The sequence below is a fragment of the Scomber japonicus genome, chromosome 3 (genome assembly GCF_027409825.1).
Source record: "Scomber japonicus isolate fScoJap1 chromosome 3, fScoJap1.pri, whole genome shotgun sequence".
Classification (NCBI taxonomy): domain Eukaryota; kingdom Metazoa; phylum Chordata; class Actinopteri; order Scombriformes; family Scombridae; genus Scomber; species Scomber japonicus.
The window spans coordinates 20,329,400-20,342,716 of record NC_070580.1 but is presented as its reverse complement, the minus strand read 5'-3'; the positions used below and the strand labels follow the sequence as shown (position 1 = coordinate 20,342,716).

The following is a 13,317-nucleotide window of genomic DNA, read 5'->3' as shown; positions in this document are numbered from 1 at the left end:
TTTTGAATAGCCATGTAATAGGGGCTCCGCACAGTGAGTGTGTATATGTGTGTGTATACGTGAGTGTGTGTGTGTATGTGTGTGTGTGTGTGTGTCGCCCACTGCGCTGCGGAGTGTCAACAAGCCACATCCAAACATCCCTCGACATGGACGACCTGTTCAGTCCTCGGAGGTAACTTGATTATTAACTCACCGTCTGCATTTTTTTAATCGGGATTGTTGTTGTGCATTAAATATGTGTGTGCATGGTTGTTGTTTTTTAGCGGTGTGTTTTATTTTTTAATCTTTCGTGGCGCTACTTTGCGAGGCGTTTTGTGTGAAATAGTCGGAGTGTCAGTGGTCACGAAGTTGGCGTCTGGCTAACAAGCTAGCCCCAATAACACATAGCCTTAATGTCGTTAGCAGCTAGCCGTGTTAGCTACACGGCTTTAACATTTTAATAATGTGCTTTAATATTATGTATCGCCCGCAAACCTCTTAAGTGGGTCGGCTGTTAATTCCTTCGGGCTTGACGTGAATATTTACATGGCTCCCTCTCTATTTATCTGTGTGTGTGTGTGTATGTGTGTGTGCGGTGCATGCTAACATCGATATTTATTATCGATCACATACTGTACTTTTAACTGTGTGACTGTCAAACCTGCGAGGATCTCCTAAGTAGCACACACTGTTCTCGTAATGGTGACCGTAAAAAAAAATTAGCAGCTCATGTATGATTGATTGACAGTCTTTTGCGGTGGCTAGCGTCGGATTTCATTCATGTAATATAAGGAAACGTCGCAGGTCGCAGCTGAGATTGGTTCCCATAGATGGAGGGGCGGGATGTTTTTCTGCTGCTGAAATCAGTGCTCAGAGGGAGGGAAGAGACTCTGACTACAGCTGAACTTAACACATATTGATCACACCTCTGTGGACATACTGTACCGGAGGTGCAACGATTAGCGCATTCATGGACTCATTTGATAATCGATTAATTGTTCGGAGTCAGTTTAGAAGATAAAATGTCCAAATTCTCTATTTCCGGCCTCTCAAATGTAAATATGTTCTGCTTTTTAGTTCTCTATGACATTAAACACTAAACAAAACACTCACCTTGGGCTTTTGGAAATAGTGATCCACATGTTTCACAATTTTCTGACATCTGGGCCTCATCACTATTAATTCATTGTTATATTTTCATGTCTAAAAGTTAAACCTATTTTGGATGAAGAAATATCTTTGAAAACCTCAAACTTTAGAGGACGGTTTTTGTAAAGTAAAGCAGTGTATGCTCTTGGCACGTTTACCTTAATAGTATAGAGTCTAATGGCTTATTAATCATTATAAATTGATCAGATCTGTCAGCTCAGTGTGTTTTAGCGCTGGTACATACAGTACACTAAACAAGGCCATTTAGGATGTCACTTTGGGTTTTTGTAAACAGTGATCCATATTTGGACCTCAGCTACATGACACATATTTAAAAACCTATACGTGTTGATCTTGTGCAACAGTTCGTACTAGCACTGACTGCATCGTATCTCAACCACTGTGACGGTTTATTAGACGTCTTACCTTTCCTGAAGTTCAGTAATGGGATGATTTATCAACCACCGTGACTGTTCCATTATTTATTTCATGCCGTCCCTAAACTATAATCCTTTCTGTGCAATATAGTGTGATCATCTGTTATATATGCAATGCTCCTAGTACTCAACATTTTAATTTATATATTCTGTGTATATATTTTGTTTGTATCTATTTTATATTCTCATTCATTCTCTCCATACTATATTGTGTTTATATATTTAAAATATTTTTCTTTTCTTAATTAGGCATCTAAAAATTTGGCCCAAGTGACATTTCATTGTATTGTACAGTGACAACAAAGTATCTCATCTTTTACAGACCAAACAACTAATTGATTAATCAAGTAACTAATGGCCAGATTATTCAATAATGAAAATAATCATGAGCTGTACAGCGTTAATTATAGGGTCATTAACAGCTGATGTATTGGTGCCAATGGAGCTACTGAAATGTAATGCTGCTGATCATCTTCTTCATTTCAGGAGCCTGAACAGCACACAGGGCGAAATCCGAGTGGGACCAAGTCATCAGGTACACCCTGCAAGACCTGAACAATCATTTATAACAATTTGTATCCTGTTTACAGTCCACAGAAACAGTTTCATCTGTACCAAGACATTCTTTGTGTATATTTCTGAATATTGTCATGTTGTTATTTTGTGTAAGTATAATGAGAGTTTATGCTTTTGGCTAATTTGCCTTAATAGTATAGACTCTAATGGCTTATTAATCATTATAAATTGATTAGATCTGTCAGTTCAGTGTGATTTAGTGCTAATACGACATACAGTAAGGATGTTAGAATGTTTATGTCATAAAATATATTAAATGTATCATGTGTAAAGCTCCTTTTCAGATAATAAAGTCAAACCAGAAAAATCCATTTGATTTTTATATCCTCAATTAACCAAACTTGTTTTGATACAGTTGATTAGTAGTAAATTTAACCATTCGTAAAATTGCAATAATTTTTAGTTTTGGTTTTGGAAATATCATTATTATTGTTTACAGCCACCCTAATTGCACCTGTTATTAAAAATAAATCTGAGCAGGGCACACAGTGTGTTGTCTTCTTACGTTATCTCTTCACTAGATTTTGTCTCTTCTTTGGCTTTTCTGCAGGCAAAGCTCCCGGAGTTGCAGCCGCGGCCCACGCCTGCTTTACAGATTCAGACAGAGAGTGAGGATCTGATGTGGACACCCGGGGTCAATGACTGCGACCTTCTCATGTACCTCAGAGCCGCCAGGTCAGTGATTATTACCTGCACTTGGGTCAGTGCAGAACATGAACTTTGACAGTCTTAAGTCAAATATAAAGGCTGGCATTTTTCTTTCAAAAGGTGACAACATTTTCACTAAATATTGCTCTTACTATATAACCTGGATGTTTGTGTTTATAGCATTTCTACAACTGTGACGAGATTACTTGTTGCTACTAAACAAACCCTATGTTGGTATATAACGAAACTATTAGATATTAAGAACAAAAACCAGTACCTCTGCTCTGACATAACTAGAGTCAAAATGTTATCACAATGGGGAAGTGCATGCAAAACAAAACAAGGCTTAGTCTGGATATGTGAATGCCAGTGTGATTAAGCTTCCTTTTGAGCTGTTTGTAATACATTTAAATCAATGTAAGTGTAATTCATGTCTCGTGAGTGTTCTTCTGTTTGTGCTTCTTGCACCAGACTAAATTGAAATGACTAAAGATTAAGGTGAATTAAAGCAAGAAAGAAGTGGTGAGAGAAATGTTCAACCACACTGGATTTACTTCATCCTTAACTGTCAAACTATCCCTCATGTTGCTTGTGTGGTGGCGGATGTATTTGTTCAGGGCTTCACACACATTGTTCTTTTATCAGCTTTTGTGTTTGTTAAATACTGCTGAGTAAATGGCTCCAGTGAGACAAGTGTCAAATTTAAATTCTATTCAACCTGGTTATTGTCCACTTTCTCCATTTAACTTATTCCCTCAATCTGATTTTAATTCAGGGAATATGAATCACACAGAAAATTAAACATTAAATATGTAAAAATGCAGTTTTAATACTGATCTTGAATAACATCAGAAATCTGTTTTGTCTATTTTTCAAGGAGCATGGCAGCGTTTGCAGGGATGTGTGACGGTGGATCCACAGAGGATGGATGTTTGGCGGCGTCCCGTGATGATACCACACTCAACGCACTCAACATGGTGAATTACACTCAACATTATCTATTTCAATCAAAGAATATTAACTATTGCATTGCAAATTTACAAACTGCTTTTTTTTCTTTTTTCTCAATTCTAGCTGCACGCGAGTCATTATGATGCAGCAAAGGCTCTCCAGCGTCTGGTTAAGAAGCCTCTGCCGAAGCTTATTGAGAAATGCTGGTCGGAGGATGATGTGGTGAGGCGTCTTTAGCTAGTAACACAGCGCTGAAGGTCAGTGCTGATCGTTTCTTAGTTTGTGTGCAGGCGTATGAAATCCTTGAAGATGAGTCTGCTTTAAGGCTGTTTAAGGATTTTAGATATGAGCTTGAAAGTTCACTCTTGACCTTGGAAATAACAGTTCACAAACTAATCTCACTACAAGATCCATTCAGTAGCTGTTTTCAGTGATCAGAACTTATGTTGTTTCATGACCTCTCCACTGCTCAGTAGTCAAATCCCTCACTTTGTGTACACTGTAATTCTAAAGCTGTGCTATGTAACTACTACATCAGTTTTAAACAGAAGATGGTTGAAGAGTATTTCAGCTATAGTGATAACTTCAGATCTATCCTTAATAAAAGCTACTGTGAATCATAGCATTAATTGTTCTTTTGTTTCCCAACATATCATCATTAGATTTTATCCACCCCGATCTCCTTTTTTCCCACAGAAACGCTTCATCAAAGGCCTCAGACAGTACGGAAAGAATTTCTTCAGGATCCGGAAAGACTTTCTTCCCAGCAAAAAGACTGTAATTAAACACTTCGTTTTTGCTTACAAAAGAATGTTTCATGCACGCAGGAATTAAATGTTGGCGTCATTTCCACAAAAAGCATGACTTACTAAAAATCTGTGTTCTTATCTTTAGGGAGAGCTGATCACTTTCTATTACCACTGGAAGAAAACTCCTGAGGCTGCAGGAACAAGAGCTTATCGACAGCAACGCCGACAGCCATCCTCTCGTAAGGCAAAGACTCGCTCTGCAGCAGCTCCTGTCAACACCCCGACTCGAAATTATTCAGGTAGGGACTACTTTTATTCCTCAGATGTGTCTGTCCCCTCCTCCCCCCATTCATGAAAGTGAATTTTGTTCACAGTTGTGCAGCCATGAGTGTGTTAGTCATTGAAATTGGTGTTTGTCTAAGCTGATCTTTGTATCTTTGCAGTGGATGCAAGTTCTGCAAGTGAGGATGATCTTGATAGTGAGGACAGTGAGCAGGAAGTCAAGAGCTGCAGCCACTGTGGTGCAACAAGTGAGTTTTATTTTCAGTTTGGGAAGAGTTCAGTATTTTATTTAACAATAATCATTCATAGATTTCTTAAAGTGTTTAGAGCTAAGATAAGTGTTGAATTCAGAAAGGACTTTAAAAGAGGTGTGACAACCTAATCCTAACCATAACCCAACTACCTAAAGCTGTTTCTCCAACAGGTTCTAAGGATTGGCACCAAGGAGGAAGAGATAACCCCTTGCTGTGCACGTCCTGCCGCACATATGAAAACAAACACGGCTGTCTGCCACCATCTCAGAAGTCTGCTGGCGCTCCATTCATGTTTAAACCTGTTAAAGAGGAAGAAGAGGTGAACAGCAAGCATGGCATGAGGACACGACGAAGCAGAGCACCGGTAAGCCCGAGGTGTCACCTCTTTTCTGGAATGAGACACATCAGCTATCTTAACTGCTAGTAATGAACATTTGCATGGAGATGGTTATGCAAAAATCTCATTTTGTAGTCAAATCAACATTTTGATAATCAATTTTACTGTCGTATTGAATTTAACACAAAACAAATATGAAAGTTGAAATTAAAAACAAAGAGACATTTGTCTTTCTTGCCTGCATTTTAACATATATACTTGTGACTGTTTTTAAAGCAGCTGTCATCTTTAAGAAGCGGCCACAGGAGGCTCACAGGCTCCCCCACCAGTGAGGATCAGCAGTCCAGCAGCCAGACCTCCCCAAGTGGAGCAGTTTCTCATTCTTTGAGAACATCTTCTACAGACAGCAAGAATGAGTCCACAAAGAAGACAAACAAGGTTTGTATACACATTAAAACATATAAACATAATCTACACATCGTCCTGTACCTTAATGACATAAAGTTAGTTTGATATTGGCAATGATGATGCCAAATAAAATATGTTGACATTGTAGCAGAAAAAAAGACAACAGAACTGATCTCAAGAGTTTCATAACAGCTCCACTATTAATTACAGGACGTACAGTTTTCTGGTGTGAATACCATTTTATGGGCTGGAGTCATTTCAATTAAACAATGGCTTGGATGGTTACCAGACTGCCAGTCAATAAAGTTGCAGATGTATTTTAAGAAATAAAGAAAGAAACTTTGTGACAAATGACAAAGAAATGCAAATGTATCTTTACCTACATTGTGTATATTATTTGTGAATCTACCTGACTTTATATCATGCACAATGTGTCACATGAGGACATATCTTACACAGCATGTTATTAGCATGTTGGATATAACTCTTTGGGTTTGTCAATAAATCATCATCACCTTTGTGTGACTGATACGACTGTAAATATTTTGCTGTGTCAACAGAAGATTAAAGACGAGGTTGCATCACCAAAGACAACAAAGCGTGTGAGAGAGAATCCTGCTCAGGAGCCGGATGAGCCTGAAAAAGTTACACCTAAAAGGCCGAAGACACAGGTGAGAAAGCAGCAACAAAACACTGTGTGCATTATAATGTCAAATACCAAATGAACAACTTTTGTTCTGTTGCATTAAAACGTGTAAGATGTCATCTATCAGTCTTTAAATCTCAGAGGAAAATCTGCAGTTAGTTTCAAAGTGTAAAGAGTTGCTTCTTGGTAGCTCATTTTACATAATAACATGTCTGTACAGAAAGATGCAAATGAACATGATCCAGTTTTGTGTCCTCCTCCAGGATCCTCAGGGCTCCCGGTCAGAGGTAGAGGCCGAGGTCGAGGAGGAAAGCTCTTCAGAAAGCCGCAGTGCTCAGGATGATGGCAGCAGTGACACCAAAGACATCGATCAGGACAACCGCAGCTCCTCTCCCAGCATTCCCAGCCCTCAACAGGGCAACGAGAGCGACTCCGACTCTTCTGCTCAGCCCAACGGTGTCCCGTCAGAGCCGGTCCCCCCGGCTGCTGTCCTGCCTGACACACCGGTCGCGCAGACCCTCCCGTCTCAGGGCCCTCCTGTCACTCCCCAGCCACAGCAAAGCACCCCCTCTGCTGACCCTGCTCAGAGCCCCCCTCCTCCCTCTCCAGACGCCCCTCAGTCAGCCGCTGGTCAGTCAGCTGCCGTAGTGGGCCCAAACAGCCGACCACAGCCCACCTCCCACTCTGTCTTGGGTCCACCATCAGCATTGGGTCAGGACCCACTGGCATTTCAGGTCCCGCCTGCTCTTAGCTCTGTGGCTTCACAGCCTCAGGCGCCCCAGCGACCCCCACCCTTCTTTAGGGAGTCGCAGCTCCCCCAGCCTCCTCTCTCTGGCCCACAAATCAAGCCTCCTCCCACTACTCCAATTCCACCTTCACACAAACAATTGCCACACCAGGCTGCTACACCTTTCCCCCAGATGCCCTCCAATCTCCCTCCTCCACCTGCTCTGAAGCCCCTCAATTCACTGCCCAACCAGCATCCTCCAGGTGCTCCCCCTCCCCCTCTTCAGATGATGCCACAGCCTTTACCAATGCAGTCACTTCCCACCCAACTTCCAGTGATCTTTCATGCGCAGACCCACCCTGGAAAGAACTCAAGTTCTTCTAATCCATCTGGTGCAGCCTCACACCCCCTCACCTCTGTAACATCATCCACTGTCTGCCCCGTCCCCAGCCTCCAGTCATCTTTTCCGCCTCTTCCACTGAGGCCGTCAACGACCACTACTGCAGGAGGATCACAAATTCAGATTAAAGAAGAGCCGCTGGATGAGGAGGAAGTAGCTGAAAGCCCACCATCTCCACCACGCAGTCCCTCGCCAGAGCCCACCATCAGCAACATAGCAAGCCATGCCAGTCAGTCGGCACGGTATGTCTCAGTCTCACGGATGTGATCTTGTGGAAACATTTTGTTCCTCTTGTGAAAATGGGAAGGTTTTGGCATTCATATGTACTGTTGTGAAAGCAGATATACCACTGTGTTTGAAAACAAATTGCTAAAAGGGGTTTGACTTAAGTCACTTTCAGGGCCACAAACTAGACTGAAGACCAGTTGATTGGGGAAAAGTTTGGCAGTTGCATACAAAAGTTGTGTAAAGTTAGGGTAAGTCCCCAGGTAATTAATGGAAGTCTATGTAAATACACCACAAGGGACTTACGTGTGTGTGTGTGTGTGTGTGTGTGTGTGTGTGTGTGTGTGTGTGTGTTTGAAAACCTGTCTGATTGCTGGTATGGTTCCATGAAGTATGTTGTAAAGCTGGTTCTTCAAGATTGAATTAGTATGCAAATGTCAGCAGCAAAGTCGATGCCTGAAATTTCATTTAATAACTGACCAAAATTACAAAACTCAGTTTAAGTGGCTTCATGTTCCTCAAAATGTAAATAAAAGATAAATAGATAAAGATTAACACCCATTAGTCTTGGGCAGTGTTCAGTCAATGAGCATCTCGTGTAGTGGCAAAAGCACTGCAGCTTTTGAATGAATCATGTTGAGATTTGTGTGAATGAAATTGATTAGTCATACTAATAAAAGCACTTACTTTCAGGTTTATCAAACACTTGGATCGTGGCTACAACTCGTGTGCCAGAACAGACCTGTTCTTCACACCGCTTTCATCCTCCAAGCTGGCCAAGAAGAGGGAGGAGGCCGTGGAGAAATCCAGGAGAGAGGCCGAGCTCAGTGCTCGACAAGAACGTGAACGGGAGAAGGACAGAGAAAGAGAGCGAGAAAGAGAGGCTGACAGAAACGCTGTGAGCTTAACATTCATTTAATTCCTGTTTTTTTTTAGCATCTTCTCTGTTAAATAGAACATGTTTGAGTTATCTCACACACTGTCTTTGCTTACAGAGAGCCTCCAGCTCCTCCCATGACAGTCGTATGAGTGAAGTTCAGATGACGGTTCAAGCCCACGGACGCCCTTCCTTTGAGCAGCCACCCACTACTGTAGCTGCTGTGCCTCCCTACATTGGCCCTGATACACCAGCCCTTCGCACCCTGAGTGAATACGCCCGCCCCCATGTCATGTCTCCCACAAACCGCAACCACCCTTTCTACGTGTCACTGAGCCCCGGGGACCCGCTGCTGGCCTACCACATGCCAGGCCTGTACAGCGCAGAGCCCAGCCTCAGAGAGCGTGAGCTGAGGAACCTCCGAGAGAGGGAACTCCGCGAGAGGATGAAGCCCGGTTACGAGGTCAAACCCCCAGATCTGGAAACCTTACACCCCTCTGCCAACCCCATGGAGCATTTTGCCAGACACGGAGCGCTGGCTCTTCCCCACATACCCGGGCCTCCACACCCCTTCGCACAATTCCACCCTGGGCTGAACCATCTGGAGCGGGAGAGGATGGTGCTAGCGGGGCCTCAGCTGCGCCCGGAGCTGAGTTACGCTGAGCGACTAACTGCAGAGAGGCTTCACGCAGAGAGGATGGCCTCCGTGGCAGACCCCGCGACCAGGCTGCAGATGCTCAACGTGACGCCACATCATCACCAGCACTCTCACATTCACTCTCACCTTCACCTGCACCAACAGGATCCCCTCGGTCAAGGTGAGGCTGGACATTTCAACATCATGGACTTTGAGAAGTCGGGAGAGATGCAGTTCATATTTACTGTTTTTCTCTGTTTCTTCATACAGGTTCGAGCCCTCATCCTCTAGTGGATCCCATGGCTCCAGGACCACGTTTGGCCCGGTTCCCCTTCCCTGGTGGCCCTATCCCCAACCCTTTACTCAGTGATCTTCCTCATGATCATGAGATGCTGCGCCACCCTTTGTTTGGTACGTAATGTTAATTTCAGAGGTACACACAGCCTGTGACTCGACTGCATTCTGAGTCCATCTCGTCCAATCTGATATTTTTTATACTTGTTCTCTCTATAGGAGCTGCATATCCACGAGAGCTGCAGGGTCCTATTCCTCAGATGTCTGCTGCGCACCAGCTCCAGGCCATGCATGCACAATCTGCAGAGCTGCAGAGGATGGCGATGGAGCAGCAGTGGCTGCATGGGCATCACCTGCATGGAGGCCCTTTACCCAGTCAGGAAGATTATTACAGGTGAGGTCTTTCAGTGTTGGAAAAGTTTGGTTTTAGGATATATCTTAGCAGAGCTAAACTGAGGTCTTAAAGAACTTGAGTAATTTAGTTAAAATATATATTTAAAGGGGACAACAGATCACTGGACAAACTGTAATCATAGTTGCACCAAGAGCTGATACTATGTATCGACTGCACAAGTAAAAAATAAACAATAAAAAAGAAATGTCTAATTTTTAAGTGATTGGGACTTCTTACTTTCTGTCATATTTACTATAATAGTGATGAAAGTATAACATTATTGAAACATGTGTAAAATGTGGTACTCAGCCAGCTGCACAGTGTTCACTAACATTTGTTTCTGTTTTCTGCAGCCGTCTGAAGAAAGAAGGTGACAAGCCATCGTGAGTCACAAGTGGTGCATTTCCTGAAACCTTATACTCATACCCAGTAGAAAACTGTGTACCCCCCTGGGACTGTAAGAGAATATTTGTGTGTCAATTTTTTTGTTTTAATATATTTTAGAAAAATCTTTGTGTATCTTTATGTGCATTCCTTGTTCAGCACTTAATGGGACTGTCAAAGTCTGTCTGAGATTTTCATATCACTTGAGACTTTATACAAGTTTTATTATCAAAATAATGAATAGTCTCACTCGTTCATGTGAGATTTAAAGCGACAGATTTTCTCTAACAAACTGTAAAACTGTTTCATATATGGTGGAATAAATTTGCTAAAACACAGCTCTTAGAAAGGATATGAAAACAGACTGACTTTGGTGTTAACTTTAAATATTCCTATAATTTCTAAACAATTTCCTTGTACAGAATGACATTTAAAAATCTGTGTTTGAATGATTGTAACGACCTAGCATGACTCAGTCTTCAGTTTTCACCAAAGTAGAGTAGCAAGTTGCATTGTCGTGTTTAGACTTTGGAAGCATAGTAGAGGTTGGTTTTACTCTAAAATCTGCTAAATATTTGTCTAAATCCTAAAGTTTTATATATCAAGATATCTTTTCACAGTATAACCTAAGCTTTTATTCGCTCATTTTTGAGACTGTAAATATTACATGTTCACAATATTCTATAAGAATGAGTACTATTGATATAGCAGTAGATGTGAACACCTGACCCTCGATTTAGCACGATAGCAGTAAACCATAAGCTGAAAACAGTATATAGTATTATAAGGTGAGATCATTATTAATTGGAACGTGATCTGTTGGTACAGATAGAAACTTTTATCAGAACAATGTATTTGCATCTTTTTAGATGAGAATAACAGAATTGGAGAGAAACTAAATCTTAACTGAATTTTAAAAACTGCCTCGAAATTCAATATTTATGTGACATAATATGAAAGTGTATCCATTGCATATTTATTTCAATAAATATTTCTGCAAGGACACCTTATTTTCTTTGCACTGCTTATGTTATTACGTGCGGAAAGGAAACACAACCTGGGGTCTACACTGTGGGAAAATAACAGTGGAGTTCCTGCTGGTGCTGCACCCATCAACTTACACAGTGAGTAGAGTGATGTGTTCATTGACTTCCATAGCACAAAATCCATTGTTTGTGGAAAATCACATATACCCAGTCTTGTGTGGCAGGAGTTGACAAGTATCCTCTGAACAACTGTCTGCTTGTAGCATTTTTCATAGCATTGTTTGACAGTGGCAGAAACAGCAGCAGATCATTTGGGGGTAATACATAAAAACATTTGAGACAGCAACACCTGAAGGAAATGTCAACAGGTGTTGTATACAGTCAAAGCTAGTAATGAGAAATCATTTTAGCTTACATTTTGTTCCATAACAGGATGTGACCAATCTGTTTTTGCATCATAGCAAGTCTTGCACTGATTGTTCCACTAGATAGTAATTTAGACCACATGGGACCTGCATACTTGATACTAGGTTTTGGACTATTGGGCAGACACAAGTTGCCTCGTGCTGTGGGAAATAAATCGATTAACTTAGAAAATAATTGACAAATTTATAAATGATTAAAGCTGTTAGATGCTGCTCCAGTTATGTCTGTGTCCCTATATATCGGTGGAAAAAATACAAACAAAATTCTGCTACGGAGCTGCTTTGTTTGATCCAAATTGTCCAAATGAAATGGGCTGAAAGGGCAACAATCACTCTCTCATGCAGTCTGATGAGAGGTAGCTGTGCAATAAGTCACGACCAGAAAAGACGAGGAGCTACATTTTTATACAAAACCATGACACAGGTCAAGCAGTCACCTTCTAAATCTGTTCTTCCAACATACTAAACTTACAAACCAAACCAAAATCTTCAACTCAACTTTCTCTCACACTTTCATCTCCAGTTCCATCCTCTACAAAGGCACCCTGTATACGCTTCACATCAGTACATCAGAAACCTACAAGCGGCCATCACACTTAGCTTGGTTGCATCTAAAAGCACCTAACCAGAACCAGACACTGACAACTGGACGTAACAATGTATATGGTCCATATATTGACATCAATTAACCCACAACTGCTAAGTTATTAAATGTTTAAAATGTAGCTGAAATGTGTTAATGTCTTACAGAATAGGGCTGGAAATACTTCATTTTTTTCTTATTGTCAACAAATCCCACAAAAAGACCAAAAGGTGCAGTATTGTAGACAGTCTCCCAATACCAATACTTCCTGACTTCCCTGGTATCTCTGTGGTTCTTAACTCTAAGTTCATGGTTAAATAAACTTTCAAGAACACCTTGGTAGCTGAGTGGTAAAGGCACATGCCACATAAAGGCAGTGGCTCTGGTTCAATTCTGGCAAGGGACCTTTGCTGCAGGTCATTCCCCTCCCTGTTTCCTATTGGCCTCTATGCCACCCACTGTTAAATAAAGGCAAAAAAGCCCAACATAACATTTTTGGGCCTATGTTGATAAATACTGTCAGTTTTGGAAAGTAATTTTGTAAAACAACTAATTTTCCTACAGCATGGGGTGTAAATAAACATATTTGTGGGCTTAGGGTTAGGGTTAGGGTCAGCTAACCCTAACCCATAAACTACAGTGATCATGGCAACAATTGAGCCTTTTGCTACACAAAACACTTCTTAGTCTGATTAATTAATTGTTGGTTTTGGTCGTTTCATGAAATTTGCTGACAATAAGAACAATGTAAAACATGACCAGACATCCTTCAATTAAAATATCCAACTAGTTTCAAGCTGAAATGAACATCAGTTTACCCACCTCTGATTTTACATCCTGTAGTGTAACTGATGTATACACTGATTGAGAAAGTAGATATGATATACAGTATATACTATATGTACAATAGATATATTTTATGAATGGACCCAAGTGGAAAACGTTTGGAAATGACATCTGTTGTGTGTA

General features: G+C 41.2%; 1 protein-coding gene across 4 annotated transcripts; it reads left to right on the top strand.

Moving 5' to 3' along the window:
* rereb (arginine-glutamic acid dipeptide (RE) repeats b) lies at positions 1-11,364 on the top strand. Of its 4 annotated transcripts, none has more exons than XM_053315937.1 (17): positions 1-172; positions 2,052-2,100; positions 2,692-2,816; positions 3,667-3,766; positions 3,864-3,962; positions 4,437-4,517; positions 4,635-4,788; positions 4,933-5,019; positions 5,196-5,389; positions 5,642-5,800; positions 6,331-6,441; positions 6,680-7,785; positions 8,462-8,666; positions 8,764-9,463; positions 9,553-9,693; positions 9,796-9,970; positions 10,324-11,364. In XM_053315937.1, the coding sequence occupies exons 1-17, from the start codon at positions 147-149 to the stop codon at positions 10,355-10,357; spliced, it is 3,546 nt and encodes a 1,181-aa protein (XP_053171912.1). In that variant the 5' UTR covers positions 1-146; the 3' UTR covers positions 10,358-11,364. The 4 variants fall into 4 exon arrangements, with proteins under 4 accessions (XP_053171912.1, XP_053171911.1, XP_053171910.1 ...); XM_053315936.1 differs by having other exon boundaries at positions 5,639-5,800; XM_053315935.1 differs by having other exon boundaries at positions 5,181-5,389.
* The last annotated feature ends 1,953 nt before the right edge of the window (positions 11,365-13,317 follow it).

Coding starts and splice junctions, on each gene's coding strand:
- rereb (XM_053315934.1), top strand. CDS start 147: ATGGACGACCTGTTCAGTCCTCGGAG. Junction 8,667..8,763: donor GAGAGGCTGACAGAAACGCT/GTGAGCTTAACA, acceptor CTTTGCTTACAG/AGAGCCTCCAGCTCCTCCCA. Junction 9,694..9,795: donor GCTGCGCCACCCTTTGTTTG/GTACGTAATGTT, acceptor TTCTCTCTATAG/GAGCTGCATATCCACGAGAG.